Genomic DNA, 17788 nt, shown 5'->3' with positions numbered 1-17788 from the left:
CAAAATTACCCAAATCACCAGGTACAGGAGGAAGAGTTCTAAAAATGGCTTGTCCTTCAGAGCCTAAACAATGAAGAAAAATATTTTTCTTTCTCTCATTGCCCATCCTCTCTCCATCTATGGCCTTAAGATAAGTTAAAAACTCCTCCTTCCACCTGCTCCAAGGTATAGGAGGATCCCCCTTACTTTGGAGAAATTTCGACGGAGGATCAAATTGCATAGTAATAAATATGCAGAATCACGGTTATAAAACACAAACGATATACTAAATAAAACTGTGCACATAAATATAGTGCGTTTTGTAAAAACAAAATTAATGCTTACTAACTAGATAAAACAAAAGTATGTTAAGACACTTTTAAAACTACAGTTATCAAAAATTCACCAAAGTTACTCCGAAAAGGTTAAAACAGCCCGAAAATTAGAAACCGTTCCGTGATATTGCTCCGGTGAAAAGTTGCCGCGTTGTTATGGCAACACAAAATGGCCACTAATGACGTAGTACGTCGTCGCGTAGTGATGCAACGCCGTTACAGCCGAAGATGTAGTACGCCGTCGCGTAGTGATGCAACGCCGTTACGTGGAGCGCACTCATAGTCCAGCAGCAGTAGCAGTTAAGATTCCAGAAGCAACAACGCCGGACACGCGACTTCAGAAAGCACCACGTGGGGCCAACGTAAAAGGTTTGAAAAAATACTTGAAAGCTTTAAAAATTCGTAACACCACAAGAAATGTCCATAAAAAATGTATGTTTTCGAATCCAATAACTTTTCGGCGGTAAAGGATGTGATTCACTTTAGAGTGATGTAGGATGAAAATCTCCTCACGCCTGCCGAAATAAATGTTCCAAAGTACGTGAAAATTTCGTATTCACAAGATAATTTCCCATTTGAAATTGGTAATCACATGTACTTGCAGTTGTTTTAGACAATGAAAGTAATCCAAATCCAAATCTTGTAATCCAAACGAAAGTTCAAAAATTCTCCAATTGATGAATTCTCCAAATATGTACCACTCCTGTGCTGCAAGTAGAGTAGATAGGTACTGGTCACCCTCGTCGCCAAATTTGAGGTAAATAAGTCATATAATCCAAAGATTGTAGGTACTGGTTTAGTGGTAACACCACAGTACTCTCTTCTTCAAGTCCCAGCAAGGAAAATGCCAGTACAAAACATTTACAGATAAACAATTCCAATGTAGAATCCTCCAACACATGCATGTGCACAGAACAAATGAACAGCAGATTAAAAGGGAAACACAATGTTAACAATCTTAAAAGGGAAATGAAATAGATAAGTATGAACTGAAAATGCTACAAACAGCCAAGGACCTCTTGATTCTTTTTCTTAAAGATCGGGACAATTAACAAGTCTACCACGTATATGTACCACGTGCTATTTCCTATTCTGAAATCCATGTAAATCACAAATAGGAAATCAGAAATGGCATGTACGTATGATGTGAGGCTAAAAATGAGGAGTCGGTAACAAGTTGCTTTGCAATTTTGAGAAACACTAATATAGATTGCCAAAATTGCTAACCTAAAATAAGGAACAAAACACTTCCTTGTCATGGGTTATCACCTCTAAACCAGGCTGTGCCTCACAAGGGCAGCCTGAGTGGAGGAGGAGTCCAACTGACATACAGAGCAGAGGCATAAAAAACTGAAAGGATCACAAGCATCAGCTATGGCCAGACAAACTACTGATAAAACACCTGCAGGGAGGAAAAGAAAACTAAAAGAAGGGGTTGGAGATACTCACAGAGGAGTGCTGTGAGCACCATGATGTCCTTTTTCGGAGGGCATCAATGACTGTACCAGAGTAAAAAAAAAGAAAATATGGCTTAAAATACAAGCAAAAATAAATGTGATTGGAGTAAGCCACAGCTTCACAGATGAAATCCTCAAGAGTTGGCATGACCTCAGGTCAATAACCAAGAAGAAGGTGGCCCAGCGGCTGAGGTTCTCCCAGGGAACAGGTGGTGGCCCACCCACAGTACCACCACCCACTGCACTAGAGACCATGGTGGAGACCTCACTGGAGTGGGAGGCTGTTGCAGGTATCGAGGACTTCGACTGTTTAGCACCAGGATCCTCAAAAATTAAGTGTTCCATATTACCCTTTGACACATCTCAGGCTACAACTCCGTGCCCATTACCACATAGTCAAGCAGCATGTATTGGACAGTTGTGCTCCATGTCAAAATGTCCCCCCGTTATCAGGGCCGGACTGGCCATAGTGGGCACCGGGCAATCCACCGGTGCACCACACGGGTGGGGGTCATTTTTGTGCCCCTGAGGGCCGTCCCATATAACTCCCTCAGGTATAAAGTGAGGACACCAGTATTGAGGGAGTGGAGGATGCCAACATGGCAGTAGAGGAACTGATACACACGGGAAGTCATGGCAGCACCACCCCGCCCCAAAGTTGCACTGTGTAAGTGTCAGCAGAGGCCGCAGCAATGGGAGATGATGATGTCCCTCTGCCACTAAGTCCCATAACACAGCCAACTGTGAGCCAACACCAGCTTATTACAGGGCATTGGTGAAAAAGGTGTTGTGAGGCAAGTGATGCTGGTGAGAATTATAGCGATGCTCTGATGGGCTTGAGGCATCCTTGCTCCAAAATCAGTGCCTCCAAAAAAAGCAGTTGAAAATGATTAATAGCAACATGCATCACAGGCAACAGAGCATTACTGTGGGCTCCAATAGTATTGAACCACATTTGGCTACAATGAGTAACAAAATAGTGAGCCTCAGCACTGCCATACAAGACTTATGCCCGGAAATGGTGGTCAACCGTGCCCATCAGAGGCATTGTGATCACAGTGCTGCTGCAAGAAGGGACCAGCTAAGTCAACCGATAGGTTCCTTGGTCACTTCCACAACATGCTTGTCCAGATGTGCTGTCACACTTCAGGTGGAGTTTCAGTGGTTATGGGGCCAGGGGCCTAGGGGGATTAACATCAGCTGTCGAGCTGCAGCAGACCTCACAGATAGCAAGAGGCACTAGCGATACCCCTGAGGCCAGTGAGGATGTATTTACTTTTAGCAGCATATCGGCCATTGATGCCTGTGCCCTGTATCGCAGCAGTAGACACAACCCTGTTGGAGACCAAGCAGGGACAGGGCATGGTGAACGTAGCCCTAAGAGAGTCTGATGGATACATACTAAGTTTGGCATGTAGTTATGGCTATAATGTGTCTGGTGATATAACCAACATTCTGTAATTTGTTTAGTTGCCACTTGATACTCATATACCTAATTATTTGAATGTTGGCTATGCATACATCATTTAAGTGGGCGCAGAGTTCCTCATAACTTACCTTGCAAAGTAATGTGTTGCTGTGTTATCCCATCAGGTTCTCCCCTCCACTGTTGTGCTACCATCTCCAGGCTGTTGTAGAGTAGCCTCTGGGTCTTCATCTTCTGAATCCATGTCCTCCACATTGAGGTGTAGCCTAGGCCTGGTCTCTATGCTGTGTAAGATAGCACAGGTTGTCACTATTTTGCAGGCTATTGCAGGAGCATACCGGAGTGCAACTACACTTTTGTGAAGGCACCAGAACCTTGATTTGAGCATGCCAAAGGTCCTTTCAATGACAGCTCTGGTGCATCGATGGGCAATGTTTTAACGCATCTCATTTTGGTCTGCGGGGCTATGTATGGAAATCCATGGTCTGAATGCATATGCACTGTCACCTGGTGGAACAAATTGTAAGTGTTAGCATTGCAAGACCTGATAATAGACAGACACATATATGTCCTTAATGTTACAGCTACACATCACCTAGTAAATATCCATCATCAATCTCCCCATGTTCAGGCCATTGTTTTACTCCACTGTGCCTTAACCCATTGCGTGCTCCCATCGGCCGTTAGCTGACAGGAGCACTACCTCACCCCGCCCGCTTCATTAAACGCCTGCACCGCGGCGGAATTTCCTCCGCGGTAAACGGGTTTAGATGAATGTGTCATGGGTGCTCCCTGGGTGTTTTGCCACTATATCTGTGATTACATTATAGGCATTGCATACTACCTGGGTGTTGAGGGAATGGTTCTTCCCATTGCGAACAGGTATTCTAGATGTGCCAGAGGACAGATGGGAACATGTGTCCTATCTACACACCATAATACATGGGGTATATCCTGTAAAAGTTCAATTTGGTATTGTGTATTTCCTGCACATTTCTGGGAAGGTTTATGTAGTTGGTCAGGTGCAATAGCATGGCATCTAGGAACCTTCTAAAGAAGAATTGCTGTAGCTAGTGGACACCCTACCAGCTACAGCAATCACCCCCTGGCAGCTACCTGAGGCCAAAAGGTGCAGTGAGCAGAACACGTGCACATGTGTGGGGATGGAGCAGCTGCACAGGGTACTGCTTTCTAGATGTGGTTTAAGCATTTCTATCAGCTTTAAGCATTTCTATCAGCTCTAAGATCAGTGAGCTTCTCAGCCTGTATTTCTCGTATATTTCCTCCTCTGTCTGTTGGAATATGGAGAACATGGCTCTGTACATCCATTCCTATCTCCACCTCCTCCTCCTCTGCTGGGCAGCCAGGAATCCCTTCCTCATTGCAATCACGCAAGTGCAAGTCAACCTGGAAAACCCTGATTAATTCTAGGGTAGCTTTTATAGTTTGCAGATACTTACCACCTGAATTGAACCAGTGCTAAATTGCATGTGCAAACAGGCATTTCGCAACCAGTCACAAATTGCAACACCCTTGAACATACGGTTTGTGACTCGCAAATAGCAATTCTATATTTGCGAGTTGCAAAAACCGGTCGCTAAAAGAAACGAATCGCAAATTGGTGGCATCACTATTTGTGGATACTGAATGCCATTCCAACACACTGAAAGGTAACTTTTCTGGCCTCAAATAGGTTTTTGACCAATTTGTAACTAGCATAACATTTGTAAATGTGGCCCCTGAAATTTTCTACTAATCTCATCAAAGCTTTTTTCATCAACATTGCATTAGCTCCCAGCATGTAGAAAACATGTTTAACCAATCCTCCATCTTGTTATTCTTTGGAGTTCTATCAGTATTGGCTGAAGATATGTTGTCCATTATGAATAAAGTACAATAAAGCATCCATTGAAAGATAAAATGCAAACTGAAACTGACAAAAGAATGTGTCTCCTTTACTCCACGGAGAATAAAGCGAGTCTTGTATTTCCTCTTATTGGAATTGTTGTTCTTTTATGCTGCTGCAAATCAGATATGCTTAATCATCTTACATTTGTATTAATAACAGTTTAAAGAAAACACGAATGTGTCAAAGATAAGCGCCAGAACTGTAAAGCAGAAGCAGTCATATATCCCAAGCAGTGTTCTCGGTTTTCTCCTGAGAATTTCAAAGGACTTATTATTTTTTACTCAAGGACATCTTTTTAGTGCAAAATAGAAAACTGGCAAAATGAATTGTGTCTGAATTACATAAAATAGTGAAAAAAATAAAGAAATGGGGGAAGGATTGACGTTTTGATTAAAACAGTTCCCACAACCACATACAGCGATAAGGATTCCCAGGTTAGCAAGCCTCTTGACCTTACTTAATAATGAGACAATAAACTGTGTGCTAGAGCTCCAACAGTAATATCTAACAATAAGGATTCAGTTTCAGTGAATTCTTCAGTGAGCCAAGCTGGACTCTTTTGGATTGCCCCAACAATAGATTGTAAGTGACTGGCCTCAGGGTTTAAAATTAGGGCAATATCATCAGCATGAAGTACAAGCTTAGTGGATCTTAAGTAAAGAAGCTTCAGATTAAATATTGGAACACATAATGTATGCAAGAGGTTGAACAAAGAGGGTAAAACTGTTAGTGTAAGGAGAGCAGCCCTGTGCATCCCTGTGTTTGAAAGGTTTGACCGGGTCTTGTGTAATTTATAATTCTTTGAGCTGATGTGATTTGGTAAAGAGCAGATACTGACCTACCCAGCAAGGATGGACAGTATCATTTCTCTAATACTGGAACTAGAAATCTCCAGGGCTCGCCGTGAGATTCTGCTTCAGCATCCTTTAGTGCATCAGTTTCGAGGTTTGCAAACCCTTTGATTTACCGAAATGGGGCGTTTGTGAACAGTAACTAAGGGGGTCAATGCTCACATCTGCCATCCCCCCACATTCTAGCCGCTGCTTCTCTGCATGTAACAACAATAACATTTCGGACTCTTCCTCAGTCATGGACCACAACCTCTTCAGTATTCATATTGCCCACAGTCAGCTCTTAAGTTTGTTGTAGGATTCATTTTGTCTTCTCCTCTGCAAACAATGTCGCAAAACAAAGTGCTACAGCTGTAGAAAGCATGGTTGTTAGTGAAAAAGCACAACTCCCCCCTGCTTTCATTGTTCCTCTTCGGTGGTGTTTGTGCTAACAGCGGGGTTCCTTTCATTGGTGTTTGAATGAGTGGAAAATGTATAGGAGGAAATAATGTTTTCTGCATGGGCTGAGTGCATCTCCTGAAAATGTGAAATTCTAAGAGAGCCTCAAATTATCCTCCAGTTCCCTTGTCACGTCCCTCTCTGCTGCCTATCTTGAGAGTGCCTAGAATCCATTGTGAAACAGTGGGCGCTGGACAAAGGAAAATAAGTATATATGTATGTACTTTTGCCTGTTGAATAGGTACCTGAAAAAGTACGATACCAATACCTCGGAGTCCTCTTCCGGCCTCTGGCTGGTGCTTCCTCTCTCTGCTCAGCACAGCTCTGAGGTTAGTGCTTCTGCACGCCATTGACTCTGGAGGCCCACTTCCTGTCCCAGGCACTTACCCTCGTGTTTCATGCCCAACAAGAGAGAGATTCTGCTCTGAGCACACGTAGAACATCTGTTTTATTTATATAAAACCTTACTTGGGGACTCACCAATGGACCATGACGAAACATATGCAAACAGATACGTTTTGAGAAGGAAGAAGACAGAAAAAGAAGGTATGCAACAATTGTATCACATATGTAGTTGTTATGCCAGCTCAGCAAGCCTGAATGATATGACGTGATTTAATGTAAAGAGTGAGGAGGATAGATCTAGCATCATCTCCTGTCTCCATAGGACTCCTGTTACTGTAAGCCCTGGAGGGAGCTTTCATTCAGGAGGTGTGTGTGTGTTGTGGAACCATCACAGTGCAGACTCTCTCATGCAGGGCAATGGTGTTATTTGTGGCATTTTCATCTCAAATGCACCAGTGTGGCCAGTGTTATTTGAAACTCTGCAATGCTGGTGGATTTATGTCCACTACAACATGTGTCACTCCACCTTAGACTGGTGTCCAAGCTAAGTCCAGGTCAATGCCGGAATAGCAGGATGACTTCTGAATATGTAAATGAGTTCCATTTATATTTATCATGGTTATATTAATTTCAGGTGGATAATTGAAGAGCTGGAATGGAACAGCCCTCTTGAATACACATAGACTACCGCTGCTCTATGAGATGTAGAAATGTAAACATTAGTGAAGGTTCCTTCATGCTGCTCCTTTTTTATTTTTTGTATTGCTACACATGATGCATGGAACTCAATTTCACTCACAACTTGTCCACCATCTACTTAAAAAAAAATCTCTGGAACACTTTGCATGTGTGTGTGTATATGTGTGTGTGCGCCACTCGCCAGTAGGTAGTTTGTAGTTAGGATGTTAGGAAGAGCGTTTTTTTCATTTGCCATTAAATTTGGTGTCATTTGACAAATCAGTGCAAAATTGTCAAAACTATTCTGACTTCCACTCCCGCTGCTGTCTTGAAAGATTTGGGGTGATCCGCCAAGCAGAGACTGAGAAAAAGTAGGCGTCCCAAAACAGGTTTTCCCCATGTTATGTCTTTGGATAATTTTTATCTTTTGAACACGACTGCAGCCCGAAATGCTGAACAGAATTGCAACAAAGTTGGTGTACATCCGTTCAGTAGCTTCAAAGATATTTAAGTTAAAAAAAATAGCCATTTGAGACTAGGCTTGAAGCCAACTCCCCCAAAAAAAGAACAAAAAAAGAAAAGGGCGCAGTGTAGGAATACCCTGCCTCTGCCAGACGTGGTGGGGGGCTCCCACAGAGACTTCGCCATGGGATAAAAGCATATTTGTTTATTTTGCTGCAATCGCGGGTAGATGCATAGATTTGCAGCAACATTTTTAACAAAAAGATGTGCAGACTCCTGTGTGCCAAATCCAGGTAGGCCAAATCCCTATTGCATTTTTATAAAAAATATACAGGGATGCTCGTGTGGCACACCCGCGGCACAGGGACTGCCCCCTCCCCGGGGCTTTATGTATTACTGAAAGGGGGGCCTTGACAGACCCCCCTCCTCCAGCCCAGGGTGCATCTGAACCAAAAAGGGGAATATTTTAAAAAATGTTGGGATGATGGCGCCAAAAATATTCGCAAATCAAAAAATACTTTTCTTTTGAAAACTTTGGTCCTAACTATAACTACCCACTGGCAACCTCCAGAAGGTAATATATACAGTCACCAGTAGGTAGTTATAGTTAGGACCTAATTTCCATAGGAAAATCATCTTTTTGGCTTGCTTATAAGTTTGATTGACGAATCTTCACAAAACTTTCCAAAAAAGTGACCTTCTGATTCTAGTTGTGCATGGAAAGTTTCAGGGTGATCCGTCAAGTGGGGGCTGAGAAAAAGGGTGGTCAAAAAGTGCATTCCCCCTAGAGATTTGAAACATGAATACAGCCCGAACTGCTGAACGACATTACACCAAATTTGTCTGAGAGGTTACTCTTGATCCAGAAAGCGCCCTTTGTGATTTGGTTTAAATCTGTTCAGTAGTTTTTGAGATATTAAAGGAAAAACAAATGTGTATATCTAGGGATACAGACCCTCCATGAATCCAACCAATCTCATGCAGAGATCTGGGGCCAGATGTAGGTAGGCATTTACCGGTCGGTAACAGCCGAATTCGGCCGTTACTGACCGGTAAATGGAATTTGAGATGTAGGGCCAGTCATTTTACAGAATCGGTAAATTTACCGATCGGTAAATGTACTGATTCTGTAAAATACCGAATCGGTATTTATACCGATTCAGTAAATTTGATATGTAGGTGGGACTCTTCTGAGTCCCACAAGCCTTACCGAATCGGTATTTTACCATCAAATTCAATTTGATGGTAAAATACCGATTCCGGTGTGCATGCACATGTGTGCATGCACACCTGTGCCATATGACAGGCAGACCTGCCCTTAGGGCAGGTATGCCTGCCACATGGCACCCGAACCTGTTTTGGGGGTGCTAGAGGGTGTCAAAGTGACACCCCTTGCACCCTTGTGAAATTCGGTATTTACCGATTCAGTAAATACCGAATCGGTAATGCCCATTCATTCCTATGGGCTTCAAAGCCCATAGGAATGAATGGGCATTACCGGTCGGTATTTACCGAATCGGTAAATACCGACTTTTACAGATTCGGTAAATCCACATCTGGATTTACCTACATCTCCCTCCTTATATTTTACCGAATCTTAAATACCGAATCGGTAAAATTCGGTATTTATGAGTCGGTAAAATATATTTACCTACATCTGGCCCCTGATTGGTTGCCAACACTTGAACCAGGAAGTATTGGGAGCCATTTTGGGACTTGACTCAGCAAGTCCCATACAACAAGGTAAAAAAAAGAGAAGGAGCAAGGGTACGAATGTGAACTAGTGTGGTCTCGCAAGCATGTTTGTTCTTGAGACTCCGGGTGGGCCAGGTCCCGTGGACATATTCAGACGTACAAGAAAAAGTAAAAAATGTGTTTACTTATTTTTGTGTTTATTTCTTATCTTGCCCCTTCGTCACCCAATTAACAAGATCATACATATTTTTTTTTTAATTGAGAGTTTTGGAACCGACCTAGTAAGTGCCAAGGGGAATATTTGTGGGCTCATTTGCCACGTTCAGCTTTTTGTTAGATGATGAGAGGGGATGGCTCCTGCTGCCTTCCCTTACACACCGCCGACAGGAAAGGTGTGGTTTTCCTCACACTCAATATAAATTTGCACTTCTCCATCCACGTTAACACAGTTTTACTTTTCATTTTGTACTAATAACGCAGATATTTCCTTCTCTCATGTTATGCTACCAGGTATTTATTGATCCTGTATCCTTCCCACTTGAAGAGATGTTCTGTCAAGATCATCTGATAAGGGTTTAAACATTTTTATAGCAGACACGTGAGGATGGCACTCAGTAAAGAGAAAATAGCCTCACCCAGCATGCAAAGCATTCACGCCTATTCACTCTTCACACCTTGGCATCCATGTCATGATACTTTTTTAAGTACCTAAATGATTATGGCATCTCTCTAAACATGTTATATCATTTAATTTTATTTCAATTTGCTTGCTTTGGAATGTTGCCAGGAAATGTAATGTGAAAGGCTAAATTGACCAAATTGTTTTTTCTGTAAATACTTACCTTTGTTTCTGTGGTACATAATTTCTTCTTTTTGTGCTGACTTCGTTCTTATTTTATTGTTTCATTTGTATCTTTTTCTTGAGTTTATTATAATTCTCATTTCTTCCCTTTTTTTCTTTACTTTTCTGGCCTTTTTCTAACTCCCTATTCCAATACTGTACACCCATTTTCACTATTATTTATTTAGTTTTCAGATTTTTTTTCATTTTCTTCATTTTGTGATTCTTCTTTTCTCAGCTCAGAGGCTGGTCAGTAGACTGAGCATCTACCCAGCTGAACTGCACTTCACGTGTTAGTCACAAGATGGAATGCTAGGCGGGCCAATTAGGCTCTCACCCTTACTGGAGTTGCTCAAATGAGTGCCATCTGTCGGAAAATGTTCCACATTTCTATAGTGCATTATATAAAAGCACAATAGCTTTACTGTCTCACTCGTCCTTTCTCTCTTTCTCTCCCCCCAATATTTCTCCCTGTGGCTCTGAATTGCTTTGCCCTCCCAAATAATAGAAAATACAGCTCTCCCACATGGAGGCACACACGGCACACACAGCAATAAAAACACCTGCAATGGTTTTTCACCCATAAAATGAAGCACATCAAAAACAGCTTTCAGAATAAAGCGTGATGATTTATTTTTGCGACACTCTCTAACAGAAAGGCTTTCCCAGATGTCAAATCCAAACAATATGCAAATGTGTGTGTATACAAGTGTTTATGTGTATATATACAACCAATAATAACACACTTATAAGTAAGAAAATGCAACTGTTAAATCCATGGAATAAAATACAAGTAGATAATAATACTGGACATCCACTGCAAGAAATAAACACTGTTAAATGCAAATATTCAGACACAACGAATAAATGAAAGCATGAAAAGATATAAAGATATATACACTAAATACAACAGATGATTAGAACCAATATAGACCTAAATGTGTACACAGGCACAGACACACATCACAATGCCAATATTAAAAGACAATACATCACCAAAATAGTTTTCATGATTCTTGCTAAGTCAGCTGGAGGAACCCTTGACAGCCAGGCAGAAACCTCGATTGGGACCCCAACATCTCCCGGTGGCAATACATCTGCTCCATAGCAGGTTCCCATCTGAGTGTCAAGATTTCCCGACTTTAATATCTTTTATTTATGACGTGACGTTTCAGGAAACCTCACCCCCTTTTTTCTGTTACAAAACCGAGTTGACCGTATAGATTTGTGTCAGGGTCAAGACAGAATCTGGCCATGCCACTGTATTTTGACACTGAGACGGAGCTGTATATTCCGCACATTTCTCTGGCAACAACAATCTCTGCCCCGAAAGGTACCAAGCGTGTATCCCACACATTAGCTTAGTGAAGCTTACAAAAATCTCTAAAAGTAGAAAACATTATCTTGCTCATGGATAGCCTAAACAACTTGAGTGATCTTGAGGCCTGCCTGTGTGAGTTAAGCTCAAGCCAGATAGAGTCAGAATTCAAGATGGCACGGGGGCATGTCACATTTGTGGATCCCTGCCTATTACACTACACACTTCATTTCCTAATGTACAACATAATGCACATTTGAGCACTAATGCATATAACACAACATTCTGGGACAGAGAAGTACATTCCACATTTTTCTCTCTCAATTCAAATTCCCATCCGACATGTTCTGTTCCTGGCAAGGCTGTAACAAGCAAACACACCCACTTTGAAGCTACAATCAGACACAAAAGAAATCTTCAAGTAAAAATGCACATGCAGGAAAACTGATGTAGTACAATCAAGCTAGAATAAATAGAAACACCTAAAATCAATTAAAACAATGGTAGTCAAAGTTCAGCATGTGGTCCCAATACATGGAAGTGCCTCTGGCACTACCGGATCTTCTCTCACCCCCTTTCCTGACTCTCTCATTTCTTTTCCTCCATCTACCCCTTCCTCCTCCACCCCTCTCATGTTCCTAGTCTCTTTCACTCTACAATTATACCCACCTCCCTCTAAAGATTTCACTGGAATCCCTTCCTAACCTCTTTCTGCTTGTTATTCCCAATCTCTCTCCCCACTCCCTCTCTTGGACCTCTCAGTTCCCAGCTTCTTGCGTCACCCTGACTCTGTGTGCTCTCTCTTCTCCATCTCATGTCACCTTCACCCCCTCTTCCTCAGCTCATTATCTATCTCTTTGGCCTTCCTAGTCCCTCTCTTCTCTCTTTCTCCTGGTCTCTGTCTATTCTCCCACTTGTGCCTCTCCCACACATCATCACTTACTACCCTCACATCTCCATCAACTCACCTTTCTGTTCTGTCTCTTATGGCCCTCTTGCTTCCTCCTATTTTCCATCTAAGTCTCAATCTTTCTTTCGTTGTCTCCCTCGCCCATCCATCACATGATCTCCTGCCCTCTCTACCTCAGTCCCACTGTATCACTTGTCCTTATTTCCTTCACTTGCCCTCTTTCAGATGGAAAGTGCCGCACTCCTGGTACAGCCTATTGATCTGAATGGACATGATTTTGTAGCAATAGGGGTAGTACTGGCAGTGTTAGAAAGGGTAATATCCAGGAGGGGATGGCAAATAATCACAACTCACATAACCACAGAGACACACCCACTCACAGACCCACACAGACACTCTCACAGACCTACTCAAAAACTCTGACACCCACTGACAGACTCAGTCAGACACCCTACTCACAGATTCAATCAGACACTTTTATACCCGCTCACATCCACTTACAAACTCACTCAGACAGCCACAGACCCACTCAGCACTCATGTACCCATTGCCAGAGACATGTGGGGATGGGAGTGCCTTTGGATGTGGGAGATTTGGATGAATGTGAGCTTTAGGCCTGTTTCTTCACCTGATGCCCCTGAGTGTAACGTGAAGGGGTTTTGCCTTTGCGCTCCAGTGTGTCTGTTTTTTGTTTTGGGGATGGTGTCTGTGCTTTGGGCCACTTGGAGTGCTGATGTTGTGTGCTGCGTGTGGAGTACTTTGCTCCTGAGGGCTGTGGTGTGTGGGCAACCTCTTCAGGTGGTGCCACTGGCAGGGTGGTTGCTGAAGGGACTGAAGCTGGACTGGGAGCCTGTGACAGCTGAATGGCTGCCGTCACTGTGGAGGACAAAGACTGGACAGTTCTTGGTAGCCCACCCACGTCAGGATGAATGCCTTCCACGAAGGCAACTACATGTTCCAGCTTCTTGCCATGATCCTGGAAGGCATTCATGAGGGTTGTCTGACCCACAAACATCTGGCGCAAAAGGACCACCACCTCCACACTGAGTGCAGCAGGGGAGCCAGGGGCAGGGGGAGAAGGACAGTCTACTCTTACTAGGGCCACGGGCACGGACAGCACTTGTGGTAGTAGCCAGGAGGGTGGGCACTGGATGAGGTGTGGTGAACGATGAGGCAGATTGCGAACTCCCTTGGCCCGCCAACATCGAGGAGTCACCACTGGAGTCAGATGATTTTGAGTTTGGTGTTTCTGGGTGCAATTCTTCCAGGGCACTCCTGTCCCCCTCGGAGGCGCTGGTCACATCAGTGTCAGTGAGCTCATGTGTAGCAGTCATGCCAGAAGCTTCACAACTGGTGTCCATCCCCTGTCCTTCCATGCCCAAAGCACAAAATTAGAATATGACAGCCCCATGGTGGCCATCATCCTGTGCGGTCTGCATGAGCAACCTCAATGCAAAACTCAGAAGATGCATGGAAACATGCATAGTTGACATTAATGACCCATGTGACGTTCACACAGGTAAATAGCTGGCCTGTGCCTCCGTGTAACCTAACATACTGATCTCTGTAAGCATACCTACGTGCCTGTACATGAGATAGACATACATCTCAACATGTTGTCTCACTCACATATGGAGTCACTTTAAGGTAACAACACAGATACTGACTCAATAATGTCCTCTTACAATGGCTATGAGCTAGTGATACTCACCATGTTGCGCTTTGTGCTTTGAAGCACAACTACAGTTGCACATTGGTGTCAGATGTGTAGTTATCACAATTTCCAAGTTAAGCACTGCACACATCTACAAAAGCACACTAAGATGCACTCTGCTGTTCACTGCCTGGTGATTTTCATGACACCCATAATGCAGCAGATGTCAGAAGGCCACATCTCATCTTGCAGTGTCAGGGCCATTGCATTAAGCACATGATAAAGTGCATGTAGCGAAAATGCATGACAGCTGCACTCAACACAGAGGCCACTTACAAGCCATTGCATCACACTAAAAACATCACTGAGCTCCCCACTGGCTCAGGGTTGGGATACATGCAGTCACTCACACCCAAAGTCGCCCTTTGCAGAATACTCACCCCCAACTTGCTGCTGATGGGCCCTTGAACGTCCATCCAGCTCTGGCTGTGTCACTGCCAAGATGCGGGCGTTTAGGGGTTTCATGCTCCAGAGTGCCAACCTTCCAGTCCGAGGGAGCATCCCTAGCGTCATCTCTGCCACGTTTTTGCTCAGCCGGCAGATGTCAGCCCACCACTTGTGACAGTGTGTGTGGCAGCGGTTGGAGATACCCAGAGCCCGCACCTTGCCCACAATGGCCCTCCATAAGGCCTTACACTGGTGGACTTTAATCTGCAGGCATGGGAGACAAAAAGAGGAAGTTTCAGTGACACTGTTTCATGGACCACTGTATGTCAGTAAATGAGCATGAGAAAACATAGCACAACAATACATACATGTTGAGCAGAGGCTATACAGCATGACACATAGTATATTTCCATCAAATAATGATATAAAAATGTATACAGGTATGACGATGGACATAGTACCTGGCCATCTCATACTCATGGAGACTGCCAGCACAGAAACCAATGTGAATACATAAAATACATTGGAAATGATGTGTTTGGGTAGACTCACTGTGTGAAACACTACGCATCCCTCAATGTCCTTGGCCAGTGAATGGCCACCTGTGTAATTGAGGTCACATTTAGGGCCATGATCTTACATTCTCACACTCTTCTGACAAGGTGTAGGCCTGTCTTGTGCAGTGCTCAGGCCCAAGATACCTCATTGAGAAATAGGGTGGCAAACAACACATATGTTTCACTTTGTCCATTTACTGATGCGTCCTTGTCTAATTGGGCAGTTTCTGTGCAAGCCAGGGGGACTCAATCAATCAATCAATCAGAGAATTTGTAAAGCGCGCTACTCACCCGTGAGGGTCTCAAGGCGCTGAGGGGGCGAGGCGGGGGGAGGTGCTGCTACTGCTTGAAGAGCCAGGTCTTGAGGAGCCTCCTGAAGGTGAGCAAGTCCTGGGTCTGTCGTAGATGGGTGGGGAGGGTGTTCCAGGTCTTGGTGGTGAGGAAGGAAAATGATCTGCTGCCGGAGGTCGTTTGTTGTATGTGCAGGACTGCGGCAAGGGCGAGGCTGGTGGGCAGGGGTGTAGAAGTTGAGTCTGTTGTTCAGGTAGGCTGGTCCGGTGTTGTGGAGAGCTTTGTGTGCGTGGGTGAGGAGTTTGAAGGTGATCCTCTTGTTGACGGGGAGCCAGTGCAGGTCTCTTAGATGGGGGTGATGTGGCTGGGGCGGGGGACGTTGAGGATCAGTCGGGCTGAGGTGTTCTGGATGCGTTGTAATCATCCCAGGTGTTTGGCTGGGATTCTTGCGTAGAGTGCACTGCCGTAGTCCAGCCTGCTGTTGACGAGGTCTTGGGTCACTGTTCTTCTTGTTTCAGTCGGGATCCACTTGTAGATCCTGTGAAGCATCTGGAGGGTTTTGTAGCAGGAGGAGGAGATGGCGTTGACCTGCTTAGACATGGAGAGGGAGAAGTCAAGGATGAATCCTAGGTTGCGTGCGTGGTCCGTGGGTGTTGGAGCTGCTCCCAGTGTTGCTGGCCACCAGGAGTCGTTCCAGGCCAAAGGGGTGGGGCCATGGATGAGGACCTCTGCCTTGTCCGAGTTCAGTTTCAGACGGCTGCTCCTCATCCACTCGGCGACGGCCTTCATTCCTGCGTGGAGGTTGGTTTTGGCAGTGTGCGGGTCCTTGGTGATGGAGAGGATGAGCATGGTGTCGTCGGCGTAGGAGATGATGTTCAGGTCGTGCTTGCGGGCCACTTGTGCGAGGGGGGCCATGTAGACATTGAACAGGGTCGGGCTGAGGGATGATCCCTGGGGAACACCGCAGATGATGTCAGTCGTTTCGGATCGGAAGGGAGGGAGGTGGAATCTCTGGGTTCTGCTGGAGAGGAAGGATGTGGTCCAGTCCAGGGCCTTCTTCTGGATGCCGGCTTCTTGGAGGTGTGCTCTTAGTGTGCGGTGGCAGAGTGTGTCAAAAGCGGCTGACAGGTCCAGGAGGATGAGGGCTGAAGTTTCACCGTTGTCTAACTGGCGCCTGATGTCGTCTGTGGCAGCGATGAGGGCAGTCTCGGTACTGTGGTTGCGTCTGAATCCGGACTGGGATGGGTCTAGGATGTTGTTGTCTTCAAGGTGGCGGCTCAGCTGTATGTTGGCTATTTTCTTGATGACTTTTGCTGGGAAGGGGAGCAGGGAGATGGGCCGGAAGTTCTTGAGGTCTTTGGGGTCAGCCTTGGGTTTCTTGAGGAGGGCGTTGATTTCGGCGTGCTTCCAGCTTTCCGGGAAAGTTGCTGTGTCGAACGAGATGTTGATGATCCTCCGCAATTGGGGTGTGATGGTTGCGTCGGCTTTGTTGAAAACGTGGTGTGGACAGGGGTCTGATGGTGATCCTGAGTGGATGGAGTTCATGACCTTGCATGTCTCTTCGTCGTTGACGTGGTACCAGGAGGTCAACCTGTTGGTGCAGGTGGTGTACGTGGTGTGATTTGTTGTGGTCGTGGTGGTAGAGGAGTTGAAGCTGTCGTGAATGTCGGCGATCTTTCGATGGAAGAAGGTGGCCAGTGTGTCGCACAGATCTTGCGAGGGCTGGATGTCGTTGGTGTTGGTGCTGGGGTTGGAGAGTCCCTTCACTATGTTGAAGAGTTCTTTGCTGTCATGTGCGTTGTTGTCCAGTCTGGTTTTAATGGACGATCTTTTGGCTGTTCTGATGAGGTGGTGATGTCTGCGAGTGGCGTCCTTGTAGGCTGCGTAGATGTCTGGTGTGCGGACGTGGAGCCATTTCTTTTCCAGCTTCCGGCATGTTCGTTTGGAGATCTGGAGTTCTTCGGTGAACCAGGCGGCTTTCTTGTTGGGGTGGTTGCTGGAGGGTTTCTTAATCGGGGAGAAAGTGTTGGCGCAGTCATCTATCCACTGTCTGAAATTTTGGGCAGCGGCGTCTGTGTCAATGAGGTCAGTGGGTGGGTTCTGGGTGAGGGTGGAGGTCAGCTGATACTTGGAAACTTTGCTCCAGCAGCAGTGGGGCAACTGATGGGTGCGGTGGTGCGTGGTTGGTTTCTTGA

General features: G+C 44.9%; 1 protein-coding gene across 1 annotated transcript in view; it reads left to right on the top strand.

The window, feature by feature from the left end:
- Positions 1 to 6860: 6860 nt before the first annotated feature.
- LOC144767740 (natural killer cells antigen CD94-like) overlaps positions 6861 to 17788 on the top strand; it is a 147006-nt gene continuing 136078 nt past the window's right edge. The window contains exon 1 of the mRNA XM_078651125.1: positions 6861 to 6941. Within this exon, the coding sequence (XP_078507251.1) occupies positions 6878 to 6941 (64 nt within the window). The 5' untranslated portion in view covers positions 6861 to 6877. The remainder of the gene's footprint in view (positions 6942 to 17788) is intronic.

This window comes from Lissotriton helveticus, chromosome 7, assembly GCF_964261635.1.
Source record: "Lissotriton helveticus chromosome 7, aLisHel1.1, whole genome shotgun sequence".
In the NCBI taxonomy this organism is placed as follows: Eukaryota; Metazoa; Chordata; class Amphibia; order Caudata; family Salamandridae; genus Lissotriton; species Lissotriton helveticus.
The sequence above is the reverse complement of the archived record's forward strand: the minus strand, read 5'-3'. Positions and strand labels throughout refer to the sequence as shown.